The sequence below is a fragment of the Melanostigma gelatinosum genome (genome assembly GCF_949748355.1).
Source record: "Melanostigma gelatinosum genome assembly, chromosome: 7".
Lineage (NCBI taxonomy): Eukaryota > Metazoa > Chordata > Actinopteri > Perciformes > Zoarcidae > Melanostigma > Melanostigma gelatinosum.
Window position 1 is genome coordinate 27,754,039 of NC_136640.1, and position 15,017 is coordinate 27,769,055.

At 40.1% G+C, this 15,017-nt stretch overlaps 3 protein-coding genes across 4 annotated transcripts; 2 read left to right on the plus strand and 1 right to left on the minus strand.

The window, feature by feature from the left end:
• Nucleotides 1–1,400: 1,400 nt before the first annotated feature.
• Nucleotides 1,401–2,176, plus strand: LOC306779927 (zona pellucida sperm-binding protein 3-like; the record flags this gene model as incomplete). The annotated part of the gene is made up of 2 exons (XM_079272032.1): nucleotides 1,401–1,877; nucleotides 1,954–2,176. The coding sequence occupies 2 exons, from the start codon at nucleotides 1,401–1,403 to the stop codon at nucleotides 2,074–2,076; spliced, it is 600 nt and encodes a 199-aa protein (XP_079128158.1). The 3' UTR covers nucleotides 2,077–2,176.
• Nucleotides 2,177–7,121: 4,945 nt separating this feature from the next.
• Nucleotides 7,122–9,550, plus strand: LOC306779923 (uncharacterized protein). 2 transcript variants are annotated; one of them, XM_079272026.1, is made up of 6 exons: nucleotides 7,122–7,367; nucleotides 7,442–7,570; nucleotides 7,902–8,095; nucleotides 8,309–8,456; nucleotides 8,852–9,056; nucleotides 9,176–9,550. In XM_079272026.1, the coding sequence occupies exons 1-6, from the start codon at nucleotides 7,221–7,223 to the stop codon at nucleotides 9,496–9,498; spliced, it is 1,146 nt and encodes a 381-aa protein (XP_079128152.1). In that variant the 5' UTR covers nucleotides 7,122–7,220; the 3' UTR covers nucleotides 9,499–9,550. The 2 variants fall into 2 exon arrangements, with proteins under 2 accessions (XP_079128152.1, XP_079128153.1); XM_079272027.1 differs by lacking the exon at nucleotides 7,442–7,570.
• A 383-nt stretch (nucleotides 9,551–9,933) lies between these two features.
• On the minus strand, nucleotides 9,934–11,260 carry LOC306780109 (uncharacterized protein; the record flags this gene model as incomplete). The annotated part of the gene is made up of 4 exons (XM_079272318.1): nucleotides 9,934–10,121; nucleotides 10,388–10,587; nucleotides 10,796–10,889; nucleotides 11,062–11,260. The coding sequence occupies 4 exons, from the start codon at nucleotides 11,258–11,260 to the stop codon at nucleotides 9,934–9,936; spliced, it is 681 nt and encodes a 226-aa protein (XP_079128444.1).
• Between the last annotated feature and the right edge of the window lie 3,757 nt (nucleotides 11,261–15,017).

The following is a 15,017-nucleotide window of genomic DNA, read 5'->3' on the forward strand; positions in this document are numbered from 1 at the left end:
TAAAATAAAAATGTAAAACATATTTTAAGAGCAGGTCTAGGACATGGGTTTACTTTTACACAAACGCCAGCCTAAACAAGTTAGTGCCCCATTAGCCTTAAGGCGCCCCCTGTTCCTCTGCTGAGCTCTAAACTGTCGACTTTATCACTTAATAGGTCTGGGGATATTGAGCTTGTGAGCCAGCAAAAGGAAACAGCTGCCATCCCAGCACCCTGATTCAGCTCTAAAGGGATCACTTCTGTTGTACAGTTGTAGTTCCTGAGGCCTGAATAAATATCACATAACTGCAGTAGAGTCAGATTGTTGACCGGGCCTGGACATTAAATCAACTAGAGACACCAGTTCATGACTTCCACAGGAAAACAATCTATTGATAGTTGTTTTTTATATTTGCAGCTCTACTTTTATTGGGGACTCTAAAGGTCCAGTCAGTAAAGGTTTGTACTGCCCGGAACCACAACATGTCATGTGATAAATCAGTAAGGGTTTGATGATCAAAAGCTAACAAATAACCTGTCAAGCTAACCAGTACGGCGCCACAATTCAACTCTGAGGCCTAAAGGGACTTGTTCTTAAGACCAAAACCAGATCTGCAAGGCCGGTAATTTGCATGGACACATATTACCTCGATTTCAGTTGTTTCTGACTGGCTCTGCTCTAATTAACTCTGTGAATGACACGTTATTAGTATCAATTACAGGCCTCCTTAGCTCAAGGCAGATTGGCACTGTACCTCTGAGTGCTTTTGACGATCCTACAGGTTTCTGAACACCAGGAAAAGGACACAGGTCACTGATCTACTTTCTGTACACTCCGGGGTTGGAGACACTTCCATGTCCTGGAGCCATCGGTTCAGCACTGTGCTGAAACTGTTGCAGAGAGGTTATGCAAACAATTTCACACAAATATAGTCATAAAAATGAACTAACTGTAGATGTAAAAAACGAAAAAAAAGTTGTAAAATTATGGAAACGCTATTTCTCTTTTCACCTTCACATAATGTGTAATGTGTCACCCAGCCGTTACCTTATTCTTGGCTGCAATGAGCATAAATCACACAATTAATTGGTTAATTAAGAAAATGAAAATTGTTAGTTGAAGCCCCATTTGATAAAGTAATCTGATATTCCATTTAAAATCTTAATCTGTAACATAACCATTAACTATTATTATAGTTACTCTTATTGAATAATGAAAGTACAATATTGTTATTTTAAAATGTAATGGAGTAGAAGTACAAAGTATTGGTTACTGGTTACTCCTGTCTTTAATTAGTAAGGCCTGTGCAGCTTTGAGTTCTACACATGTGCAAAGGGGTCCATCTAACGAGTCAGAGGGAGGAGTCTCTGCCTTTTTATGCTTGCAGTGGCCATGCTTGAGAACAGTCTGTGTTTGCAACAATGGGGTCCAGTCAGCTTGTTGTGTTTGGTTTTGTGCTTGCGTGTGTCAGCTTTAGTGATGCTCGAGTCCTCATTATGAGCCAGCCGAACTACTGGGGCGTTAAGGGTGAACCAGCAGCAGAACCTGAGAGAGACCACTCCAGGTTGTCTACTCAACAAGCTGACGTGCTCCAGGCAGAGCAGATCCAGCCAGCAGTGAAACTGCTGTCCTGGACCTTTCCAGAAGATCCAGTGGATTCAGTAAGAGAGACCCCTGTCAATTATGTACTGCGGCAACCAGCGACGGCCAACCGTGTTGCTGTGAGGTGTGGGGAAAGCAGTATCCAGGTGGAAGTGAGCCAGGACTTGCTGGGCCTTGGCAAGCTGATAAACCCAGAGGATCTCACACTCGGTGGTTGCTCAGCCACTGAGATCGACAACTTTGCTCACGTGCTGGCCTTTGAGTATGAGCTGCACAGCTGTGGCAGCAGACGAGTGGTGAGGTTTTTATTCATATAATGCCTTTATGTTAAACTTTCAGTCAAGAAATGTCAACTTGTTCTCTTTTCCCTAGGTGATCGAGAATGCCTTAATTTATGCTTTCACACTGGTCTACAACCCTGACGTGTCTGGCAGAAGTGGCATCACGAGGAGCCAGGGTGCTGTCATAGGAGTGGAGTGCCACTACCTGATGTGACTTGAAAGCTGTATCAGCCTGTAGAGACCCGCTTGAGTTTACGCTGTAGAAATGATTTTATGTAAAAGCAAACTATAATAAAAGTCTTTACGTCTCGGCACACTGGTTCTACCCTAATCTATGCCCTTTCTAAGCTAACCAATGGCCGGTTTCAGTGCAGAAACAACATAAATGGTACTTTTATTTCTCTTTTCTAGTCTTCCGACCACTCGCCGCACATTAACACTACGTCCTCATTCATCCATTCACACACTGATGACAGGGGCTACCATGCAAGGTGCCACCTGCCCATCAGGACCATTTAACATTCACACCACACTCGCACACTGTAGGAACAGCTGCGGGAGCGATTTGGGATTAAGTGTCTTGCCCAAGGACACATCGACATGGACTAGTAGAGCCAGGGATCAAACTGCCGATCCTTTAAATTCAACTTTCACATTTTAAAAAGTGTCTAATTTTGAGGAAGCATTTGCAACATGTCAAAGTAAAAGCTAGCCCTTTTAAAACAGACATGATTTATTCATGTTTATCTGAAAGGCAAAGCAGTGAATGCTTCATTGTGTGCAGTGTAGAAATGTGTTGCAAAACTGATTCTATTCAGACACTGGGGGTGAAGAAAAATAACTACCCACGTAGTTTGACTTGAATGTAGGGTTAGCAGTTCTCTGAAAGTCAGTGCTGAACATTACAGATGCAGGTGTAGCAGATGTGTTTCTGCAGCTCTTGATTGGAGGGTTATACTGTAGGAATCATTTTTGTTCCCGCTCAACAGACACACAACTGTGAGCATACGTGTGATGGTTTCTCTTTGGTAATCAGCAAGAGTGATGGTGAAACAAAATAAATGCTTTTCTCGGAAGTGGTTCTCAAAATTGATTGCAATAATCTTCCAGGAAGCCACTCAGTGTTGCTAATTGTGGAAGTGTGCCAACACTAATGTTGATGGTCAAAGGTTACAACTCATTAGGGAGAACCTCGACAGAAGGTGAGACACATGGATACAAAATGTTTGTGAGATTCTGGATTAGTATGTTCCAACAAATTGAATGAAAAGATACCTCCATGTTAAAGAAATGCGTGTTTGGAGAAATTGCTTCATGATACAAATTGCAACTTGCATGCTGCAAATTTGGTGCAACAAGCCCCTGGGTCACGCTTAGGCTTTCTTTCTGTGTATAGTAGAGCTCAGCCCTGACAGAGAGAGCAGAGGAGATGTATGTTGCAGTGTGATAATAAATTACACCAAAACATCAAAAGATAGAAAGCACCAGTAACGTTGGGGCTTATCAATACTCCGGTCTTTAATAATTTAGCAGCAGGGCCTGTTTAACACAGGGTTTCAGTATCTATTCCTACCTTCAGCCAACGTAAAAATGCAAAAAGATCTTGCTAGAGGCGATGTGCGGTTCGTTACACTGGAATTTGAGGGCCGGGTCCTTTGCAATCCAGTTTTACCTCCATCCTGTCCATTCTACCAGAAAGCTGACCGATATCCAAATCATGATGGTTTTGAATTTGCCTCACTAGGTTGGCCATCTCATCTTTGTGCTCTTTTTGATTTTCAGTTGGTCCAGGCATTTTATTCTAGTAGAAAGCTGTGCACTCTCCAAATCAAGACTGTTTTGAACTTGCCTTACTTTGTTGTCCATCTCAGCTTTCACCGCCTCTTGATGTTCACTGATAAGTTGCTCAAGACATTCCACTTTGCAGTCCAACCATTTGCCGAGAGAGGTACGGACCTCATCGATTTGAGTGAGGCACGTTGTGGTTGTGACTTAAATTAACCATGGTGCAAACTGAGTTCTGTCAAGATAGCATTTATGTATTTGCTCTCTCTCTGTAAAGCGGTCTCCATTATCAGTCATATTCGATGTCAAAGGCAGACTGTGAGCACCTTTCTTTCACTCACTGCAAGTCTTGTGAGTCTGTGAGAAACATAAATTAAGTCAAAATGTACATTTTTGCTACTTTAGTCATCTCCCCTCTCAAGCTGCAGTCGGGACTGGAAGTATTTATTCATCGAGCAACATAAAAGGTCATCTGCACGAAACATTGTTAATGTTCCTGAAAATAGTTAGCGTACGTGAAATTGGAGATTTGAGTCTTTGTATGACTTTTATACTTTAACTTATACTCTTTTGTAAAGCAGTTTGATCTTTACAAAGTGCTATATGAATACACTTTATCATTATATTTGATCAGATCTTGATCAGAACAGTTTCTCTTGTGAGAAAAACAAAGGATTCACTTTCGACTGTCTGACTGATGGCATACAATATTCCAAGATCTCCATAGCGGTCACGTTAAAGACCATTTCAATGCAATTGACCCAAGCACAGCAAGCATTATTTACCAAAAGCATCTTCTTCTTTTTTTAGGAACAACCTAAAAGAGAAGCTGACTGTCTGTAGCCTGTTTATCTTAGTTTGTTCTTGTAAACTTCTATGCTGGCTGAGACAAAGCTGCCAGGAGGACAGAGGACAGGAGGAGTGACTGATGATATCTGATGTTCTTTGTTCTTTATTAACTTCACTCACGAATGTTTTTTATTTTATTGCCATTTTGTTTCCAGTGAGATATTACTGACTTCAGATTTTCTTCATTTTCAGGCTGGTTTTGTGGATTTCGAGCTTGTCATGGTTAAATGTTGTGTAACAGTGATACTCGTTATACGGACTGGTTGGAAGGAGCATTAGCACTTTCATGCAACGCAAACTATTGAAGGTTAACTGAATGTACATGCTGCTCTTGCTTTTATTGTTATAGTGAATAAACCCGACCCGGCTTCACAGGACAGTGCTGTTCCTTAATTTTCTCGTCTTCTGTCTCAATCGCCAGGTACACTGTCATCTTTAGCTTCTGTATTTATCTTTTTAACCTTTTATTGCTGCTGAATCAGTTTAACATCCTGGACATATCCTTCAAATGCATATTAGAAAGAATCAGCCCAGGAGACGTGCTAACGTGCTGTGGTAAGCTTACTTCCGGTTGCCAGCATCTGTTTTCTGGTAGCAAATTGAACTAGCTTAACCCAGTTAGTCGTGTGGTATTCTTGATAGCAGTGGCTAACTGCTGTACTTTCATTAGTTTTGCTTAAGCACTCATAGACGGCTTGGATGTAGAAATTGTTGAAGTCAATTGGTGATGGGAGAAAACAGTCTGAATATATGTTATGTTTTAAAGCTGTTGGATCACTAAATCCAGCAGCTGTTTACACGTCGTTCAGTTTTGTTAAGGTTAGCTTGCGTACTTTAGCAAAGCAGTTAGCGATGGCTTTCCTCTCTCCTTCTCCCTCTTCTACTCTCTCTTGCTCGATCTGTCACGTGTTAAGCTATTCCTTCGCCTCCATAGTGATAATGGTACATGTAATAAGTGTAGTTTATTTGCTGTGTTGGAGGCTATGGCTTGTAAAATTAGAAGCACGGCCACGCACCACGGGAGATCAATCATTAGCTACTTTAGCAAGCCACCCCCTGTAGCCGGTGCAGACCGACCAAATATAGAACCATTTAGTTAGGTTTAAGAAAAGAGCATGGTTGACCTTAACTTGACTAACGAGTCACGTCACTACAGATTGTCTCACGACTCAAGTAAATAGCGATTGACAAACGAGTCACGTGACTCACGACTCACGCGAGTCGTGTGATTATTGACTCACCTGATTAATGACTCGCGTGAAAAAAATGTCAGCGTTTACTTTTTATTTCGCACGGGACATGATAATGTGTTTTGTAAAAAATGGCATTTCACAAAACAAAACATTTCATTCTAACGTATCAGAACATAACATCCTCTCTTCTCGAAGCCTGGATTGTACTGGCCTGTTTCTCTTGGATTTCAGAGCATCAGGTTACAATGTATCAAACAGCGCAGATTACAACAATTTGAACAGGCAACTTGGGTACAACTTGGTATTGTATTACTTTGGGTGACTAACCAGGACTTCCTCAATAACTGCATATGTGCTTGTTTTTTTAAAGGGTCAGCAAACACATACTCTAATAATCTCGAATACTCATACTGTCATATGCAGGGGGTTGGCACCCCACTTCCAGCACCTATGTAGATGACGCTCGGCTACTGGCCTCTGAACACCTTAAATCTGTCATTGTCTTTGCTCGATTTGCTGGAGTGTTATTTTGGATTGGGCTAGGTGTTGTTGAAAATATTTCCAGTGAAGCAGTCACTGTGGTTCTACTGAGTGACGACTTATTTCGCAAAAACATGAGACATAGTATACTGTTTTGTCTAAAAGTCCTTTTAATGGGAGATAAGGAATGGCAGAAGTCAAAACCATCTGCCAACACTATATATTCGGATTGTTTGTAAAGCTCCATTAAAATGTGCCATGTGTCGATTGGACATGTATTTCAGCCTGGAATATTGATCGGTTTGGAAGTTCACCATTGTTTAGCATCTGTCAAGGCTGTTAGTCATTACAAGCTACGTAGACGGATGGTGCCATTATGAGTCATCTGTACTCATTAGTGCATTGATCTGCTGAGATTAAGGTTGTAAAGCAAACATCGTAACATCTATGATTTCCTGGGGCAGGAATTTTCTGTTTCCATTAGCTGCTCTGATGTCAGACGGTATCATTGTAAATATATGTGATTTCCTATTTACTCAGCACTATTTACAATACTAAGAAGAACTCAGTTGAAAACCTTTGTTGGCTCATATCAATTTGTGTCCCACATATAACAATGACAAATAAAACAAAAGAGTCTGTATGTTAGGAATCCGTGTATGGTTCGTTCTTTCATTATTTCGTTTAAAAATCAAATCAAAAAAACTAATAATCGGTTTTGTTTTTTTGTTTTTCTGTTTTAAAACCAGAACAGAAAAACGAAATAACAGAAAATCAAAAAAACGACGTTTTTCTGTTTTGGAAATTAAAATGGGAAAACGAAAAATAAAATTAGGTGAAGGTTTGTTTTGTTTGTGTGATATTTTGATATTGAACGTGACCCGGAACCGGAAACACTATGGATTTGTTTTGATTTCCACCCGCGAAGAAGAACAGGCAAAAGTCTTGGGAAGCGCCAACAAGTGGAGGAACGAACGGGCCAGGAACGGTATGGCCGCACTTGAGCCCTACTCTGGCTTAATAACTCAACTTTTTGAGAGTGGGAAAACACATGATGAAATCAGCACCGCTCTGCAGCGTTTCGGTGCTCCACAGTGTCATGTCCGTTAGGAGGTTCTGCATGGCACACAACCTAAGAAGACGAAATCATGTCTCCGACACTGGGTTGGAAACTGCTGTGATTTCTTCAATATACAGGGTATGTGATTAAAATCTTGAATGAGCATGGCATCTTTATCTGTTGGAGAATATTCATTTACCTATCTGTTTTAGACGGGTCCATCCTATGGCCGTAAATTTATGACAGGATACCTGTCTTCAATCGGCGTGCGTGCCGGGGAAACCAGGGTTGGGAGAGTCTTACGAGAAGTACACCAGCCTTACCATGATTTGCGACGACATGTAGTTAAGTAATGTAGGGAGTTATATAAATGCTAAACACATGAACAGTGGTGGAAAGTAACTACGTACATTTTTTTGCTATACTTGTACTATAAGAGTATTTGATCCTTTCCACTAATGTTACATTTCATGGAGAAATATATTACTTTCTACTCCCGTACATGACATGTTTAGTAATGACTATCTTAACATTACATACATACGCGTGTGTGTGAAGAATTGTAATTATATTTCAGAGTTATCAACTGATGTCACATCATTATGATAACATATCATCCAGCACTACACATAGGAATGAATCATTTTTAATTATGTTTATCTTTTTTTAAAGGGTGCTCGTAATCTGAATCCCATCCCCTATCATGCAGGCTATATGGGCCACAAAATTCACATGGATCAGAACGAGAAGCTTGCCATGTTTGGAGTAACTCATGTGGTGGCAGTTGATGGCTACAGCAGCAAAATTGTTGCAAATGCTACCATGCCCATAAAAAACAATCTCATTATTTATGAGGAGGTGTACAAGTGAGTGATATAATGTCAAGGCAAATGTATTTAGTGTTAATGTAATTTTGTTTTATAAGGCTCATCATATCAAACTGAATTTTTATGTTTTTTCAGCAGATCTTGCTATGCATTTAATTCATTCAATGTAATGTACTGTATTTGACTTCTTCCATGTGTGTCTGTGACACCAAGTAGTCATGTTACATTAACATACACACTCATTTGTTCCAGATCTGCAGTGGTTACCAATGGGATGTGGGACCAAGTGAGAGTTGACCATGGGAAGGAGTTTTATTTGTGCCTTTTCATTCAGGAAATCTTTTCCAGGCACAGGCATAACCTCAGCAGGCAACCCTATGTCCAGACTACATCTTCCAGGGTAAATGTTTCTGTTTGTACTCAAAATGAAGGGCTCCAATAAGAACATAATAAAGATAAAACAATTGACATTAATACATAGGTCTATAAGATATAAAATAGGGCAGTCATATGCCATTTAAAAGACAGCAGTCTCATTATGACCTGTATCATTAGCTGGTACTTTCATTTACAAGTTATTTGTTGGTGAAATCAGTTCATATGGCTACAGTGCATGGTTTTCTGTGTCACATTCATGGATTTCCAAATGGAATATGAAGGTTGTTTAGAAACAGAATATGACAGGATTTGTTGGCAGTTTTGATCACAGTAATTAAGATACGGAGCAATTACCAGCTAATATAAACATTTGATCTTCCTCACTTATTTTTCTAACATATCTTGTGTTCACAACAGAATCTAAGGGTGGAGCGGATCTGGCCAGAAATAAATAATCGTGTCAATTACCCACTAAAGCAGGCCTTGGTGCACCTGGTTGACCAGGAGGCCATAGATATGCAGGACAGCACTGTGAAATTCTGTGTATCAAACCTGACGTGCCCACTCAGCCAAATTGGGTTAACAAGGGTTGTAGAGTCATGGAATGCACATAGGATTCCAGGTATGCAAATGTCCATCTAAATATTGTGAATGAGTAATGTTAGCCTGTGCTTTTAAAAAAATGGTTTTAAACAAAACAGTAAACAATATAATTTAAAAATCCTTATTTACTTTTACCAGGCAGAGGAATACCTAACAGCTTTGCAGCAGGAGGATGCCCAGCCAAAATATCAGAGGACCTGCTACCCACTGCTTCTGTTGCTGCAGACAGATATGAGCAGGAATTGGGATCCTCTCTCAGCAGGGAGTCAACGTTCGGTGTGGACCCTTTTCACTCTGAGGAGGACAGGAGCCGGGCAGAAGAGGACTTTGCCATTGCCTACCCTGATCTGTCTGTCATTTTTGACGGTGTGGTCAACAGTGACTATACGATTTTCAATGAAGCCCTTTTCTGCCTGCTGAATGTGACAGAAAGGCATGTAGGAAATGTTTTGATGGTGTGACTGCATGTGTGTACTGCATGTGGACCACTATTTTTGTCAAAATAAAAATGTACACTGAAACAGTTCTAAGAAATGTCAAGAACATTTTATTGAATGTAAATGTAAATGTTAATTTGAACGTTACCATATAAAACCCTTTTAGCTTACTATAAAAATGGAGTATATATAAAAATAGAAAAAATATATAAAAATAAAGTACAAAACGCAAATAATTTCTTAAAACAAAATTAAAATGCTTGTAAAGCATGAAAATATAAAAAATCCTTCCAAATAAAGATACGTGTAAGCAATAATAATAAGCATTTTGAACAATTAAAATGCATATAAAACTGACAGGAGCAGATACTCACAATTGAATTAACTATTTGAATACATCACAACATTGAAACAGTTGTGAAACAGAAAACAAACTAATAGAAATAATTGTTAGTGTGATCAAAGAAATAATGTGTGCAGTGCAGCCAGTGCATCGTCCAGCCCCACCACTGACTGTTTGTTGGCGTGAAACTCAACATCTCTGCACTTTGGGCAGTAAGTGTGGCTTTCCAGCCACTTCTCCACACAGGCACAGCAACCCAGGAGACTTTTGCAGCAGCTGCTGAATATGGGCTCCTTCATAGGATCTGCATGGACAAAGTCAAGAAATTACCATTTCATGTTGCCTCCATATGATTTGACATCTTTTCAACATCCTCTTGAATAGATGTTCACAATGCATAAGTAAATTAATTCTGCTTTACCATATGTTTAACATTTGTTGCTGCTTTAAACAAAAAATATGCAACAGAGAAAATGTTTTCCCTCCTGTAAATAACACATTTGAATTAACACTAACAGAGCACTGAACATTTTAAAGCAAATACAGACGGTCTACCTCTAGGAACAGTACCTCCACAGATGATGCAGGCAAAGGCAGCCTTCACAGCTGCAGCCTGATGGTCGTTGAGACAAACTGTTGTGTGCGGGTTGGCCTGCACAAACTGGACAAGTTGTTTCAAGGTCCTGGAGACTTCCTGTAGACCCTGGGATGCGAGAACGACCTCCTCAATTTGATCAATGACCTCAGGGAGTTCTGTGTCCTCATGACGACTGAAAAATAAACAAAAGACAGTGTTAAGTGTGTATTCACCTGGACATTACAACATTGACAACATACTACGGAAGAATAGCTGTTCTAGATTTGAAGAATCCTTTCCAAATTAATTATCTCAGGCCAATCACAGCACATCAGCTGTGACCTTTGATAAGTAATTTATCACAGGCATTATGTTGACATGCATTTAGGATGTTTAAATACCTTTCTCTCCTTCTCTTACTCCCCCGTAGCCTCTGGAGCTGTTCCTCTGGCACGGCATAAATCTTTCTTGCATGCTGTTTCCAGAATGCAGAACCTGCATGGATGGATTGGTATTAATATCTATTAACAACACAGGACAATTGTTTTGGATATGAAGTATACATGATGAAGAATATGAAGTTTAGACACTGAAGGTCACCGATGTCTCAATATGTTCAATATGTAACTGACATCATTGAATTATAATGTAAAATGTTAGTCTGTACCTCTCGTTCCTTCACAGTCAATTATTTCATTGCCATGGTTGTCAATTAACACAATTGGCTCATCCTGGCCCAGGGCCTCAGCCACTTTGGCCCTTATACTGCCCACCGAAGCCTCGAACTCAGTGAACCTGACGGCCACTGTCTTCCGGGTTTCGGGTTTACCGTCAACCACCTCTGCTATTAAGATATTCCTAAACATAAATGTAAACAAAGCATTTAGGCCCATTTACAAAGCAATACACCATTTTCCAAAACTATGTTGTACTTACAGACATTACAATCAAACAGAATTTGTAATGATGAACGTTTTTAGTGTATTCACCTTTGCATCATCTTTGGTCCAGTAGCTCTGGGTGCAGGCTGAGGCAGAGATCCTGAGGAAGCAGATGCACCACCACTGTGTGGGCGGCGAAATGCAAAGTGCACAGGATTTTGCCAGGAAGCGCCCTCATTAGTGGTGTCCACCCCATGTATTTCATAGTGGCCACTGATTTGGAGCTCAGTGATTTTGAACACACCATCGTGTCCAGGGAGTATGCCTTGGTTGTGGTCGTCGGTTAAATAAATGCTGTCTGCACGGACCTGAAATAAACATTTTGGAAAACACTTTGAAATGATGTGCATAAGAATTACATGACACAGTTATTACTATGACTGTACACCTTTTAAAAACATGAGGAATGGTTACGACTGTTGTCATCAAGTGTCCTTCAGTCCACTAAGTAAGATTTATTACACAGTTGATGTTGTTTGCAATGTCTTTATGACAGCTTTAGATTAACCATGGCAATTTACACACACACACACACACACACACACACACACACACACACACACACACACACACACACACACACACACACACACACACACACACACACACACACAACATAGCAGGTCTTATTATAAAACTTTAAGAAACGATTTAGCTTTATGTGTTAACATTAGTATTACATTATATTGTCAGATGTGGTTGTTTTTGACATTGTTTATCATGAGAACGTTAATGTCATAATTGTGTTCTGAATATTTTACTTGGCCTAAACAGTGGCACAATTTGGACTTGTCAACCATAGACTCTGATTCAAGAATGCTGCAACAGTTCATTGAAAGATCTCAATCTAATGAGATTTCCTACTCAATCTAAAACACTAAATAAAGTGGCCCTCTCCGGCAGCGAACGCGGTGGTGGCGAGGAGGTCCACTTTTAACTGAAGCTTTGACTGTAACGTTAGCTATAATGTTGATTAAAAATGCCTTACCTGAAAAACCATGGCGATTTTTTCTACCGTGAGATCCTCTGCTCTCAAAGCGAGCCGCCTACTCCCCCGAAACAAAAGGTAACTCGCCATCACCGCTCTTCCAGGGTTATGACGTCCCAGCATTCCCTGGGGTTCCGGGTCACGTTCAATATCAAAATATCACACAAACAAAACAAACCTTCACCTAATTTTATTTTTCGTTTTCCCATTTTAATTTCCAAAATCAAAAAACGTCGTTTTTTGATTTTCTGTTATTTCGTTTTTCTGTTCTGGTTTTAAAACAGAAAAACAAAAAAACAAAACCGATTATTAGTTTTTTTGATTTTATTTTTAAACGAAATAATGAAAGAACGAACCATACACGGATTGTTAGGCTATAAAAAACAAATTCTCTCCATCACTATATGAAGTTAGCTTTTTCCAAGGTAAAGAATGAGCTTTAATCCTCTGGCCATTTTGGTACCTGAAGTGTAATGGCTTTTATATACGTATATATATATATATATATATATATATATGGCTAGCACTGTCACCTCACAGCAAGAGGGGCCCGAGTTCGATCCCCGATCCCGGGGGGTCCTTCTGTGTGGAGTTTGCACGTTCTCCCCGTGGCAGCGTGGCCCAACAGAGATGGGGGGGTTTTCTCGGTTCGGCTGATGGCCAGTACAAAAGAAAGCACTGCAGGGAGGTCAAGGTTGAACAGCCAATCTGTCCAAGGCTTTGGTCCAGACTGAGTTATCTCGAAAAAGATAGGAAAGATAAGCATGAACTTTGATATAAACATTAATGGTTCTCAGAGGAACCATGCTGACTGGACATGTATTGGTTCATAATAGAATAACCAAGAATTCCAATGTTGCTGAGTTGTGTCCAGCTGTTTTGTTTTTACAGACGCCAAGAAATGCAACTTAGTCTTCAAATACACATTTTTTATTTACAAATATTTCTATTTTTTGGAGGGGGAAAGCTAGAGTCTGAGTTTTAGATTTGTGTAATCTGCTGTTACTGGAGCACTTATGGACTATGACAGTAAACACTCATCAACATCAGAAAAGTAAGTGTGTGGATTGGATTAATTTGTGGGGAGCGGACCTAGAGACGATCACTGCCAGACCAGCCAGACCAAACGACCAAACGAAAGCATCGGCGTGAGGAGAGCTGAGATGGAAGCTAAGCTAACCTAGCATGGACCTAATGCTATTCCATCACCCAGTCTGCTCCTGGCTAAAGTCCAGGTTAAATGAATATTCAAGCTAAGCCAGCAAAGGAAGGTTTGTGACTGTTGGGCCCACATCTTTACAGAGACCTGGTTCCATTGTGGCGTCCCAGATCAAGTTGCACTTGACAGGAGGGACGGCAGAACAAAGCACAGGGACCCGGTGGGACGAGAGGAGGCAGACTCTCTTTACATCAATGATGCTTGGTGCTCAAACACTGTCAAATGTGACGGACAGTGTTTCCCTGATTTCGAATGTTAAGATGTCGGCCATATTGTGCAGAGAATTGTTTTGTTGCTGCTGTTTGCCTTGAGGCAAGTTTGAAAATGCACAGGAATGCACCACTGTTTTGTTTGTCATGTCGTATATCATTTCGTTATGCAACCCTCTGTTGCACAATGACAAGTAATTGTCCTTGAATCAATAACAGTTCCTCTCTTGTCAGAGCATGGACATATTTAAGCATTTAGAGTGTATGAATTTGTGGCTAAATAATTACGATGGAGAACCAGGTACATTTGATGAAGTTCTTCGCTAAAACAACAATCATTTAAGCTTGGTCAGTAACTGACAGGAACATCTTCTGTAGGTGATGACAGATGAATGAGGCGGCACTTACAGCTGCCTCATTGTCATGGCAACTACTACAAGGTAAGAGTGACAGATTTACAAGCTCATAATTCTATTATGATTTATATTCTGGAGAGAGGGTTGTTCCATGTGTGGGTTTGGCTGCGTGGGATACATTTAAAAATAGTACTGCTTTTGCATTTACTGAGCTGAAATCAGGTCGTATGCAAAACATCTCGGAGATGAATTAGGACACTGTGTTCTGCTAAGAAAACGTAATATCTGGTCACCCTGTAATATATTCCACACACATTCAGGTGCAGGCCATATGTACAGGCCTCAGCTGAGAACAGAATCACCTGGTTGGTGTTCGTTCATGTGCTTTTTATGGTTAACAAAACGAGGAGGGGGAAAAAGACCATAGAAAGGTTTTGGGTTCATGACATACTAAGAAAAAGGAAACAGTATGGGGAGTAACACTATCTCTGAGTATGTGTCTCAGGTGAGCTTCTTCTAATAAATAAAAATACATAGTAAAGTATAGGAAAAAACTTGGTTTTAAACATAATTTTGAATGTGCACTTTCTCTCTCTCTCTCTCTCATACACACACATGTTATCCAAAGTGGATGACAAAGTTTTCAAGTCTTTGACTTAAGTAAAAGTAGCAATACCACAGTATAAAAAAACGTAAACATATATTATTTAAATATATTTAAATATTTCCCTCTGAGGTGTAGTGGATTAGAAGTATAAAGTAGCATGAGATGGAAAGTACAAGTACAGCACCTTAGTAAATGCACATTCCACCCCTGCTATCCAACACACACACAGTTTCACATATACTTTTTTTGTGGTGGACCACTATATTACCAATATCAAATCTGTAGGAAACACTAAGCTACAAA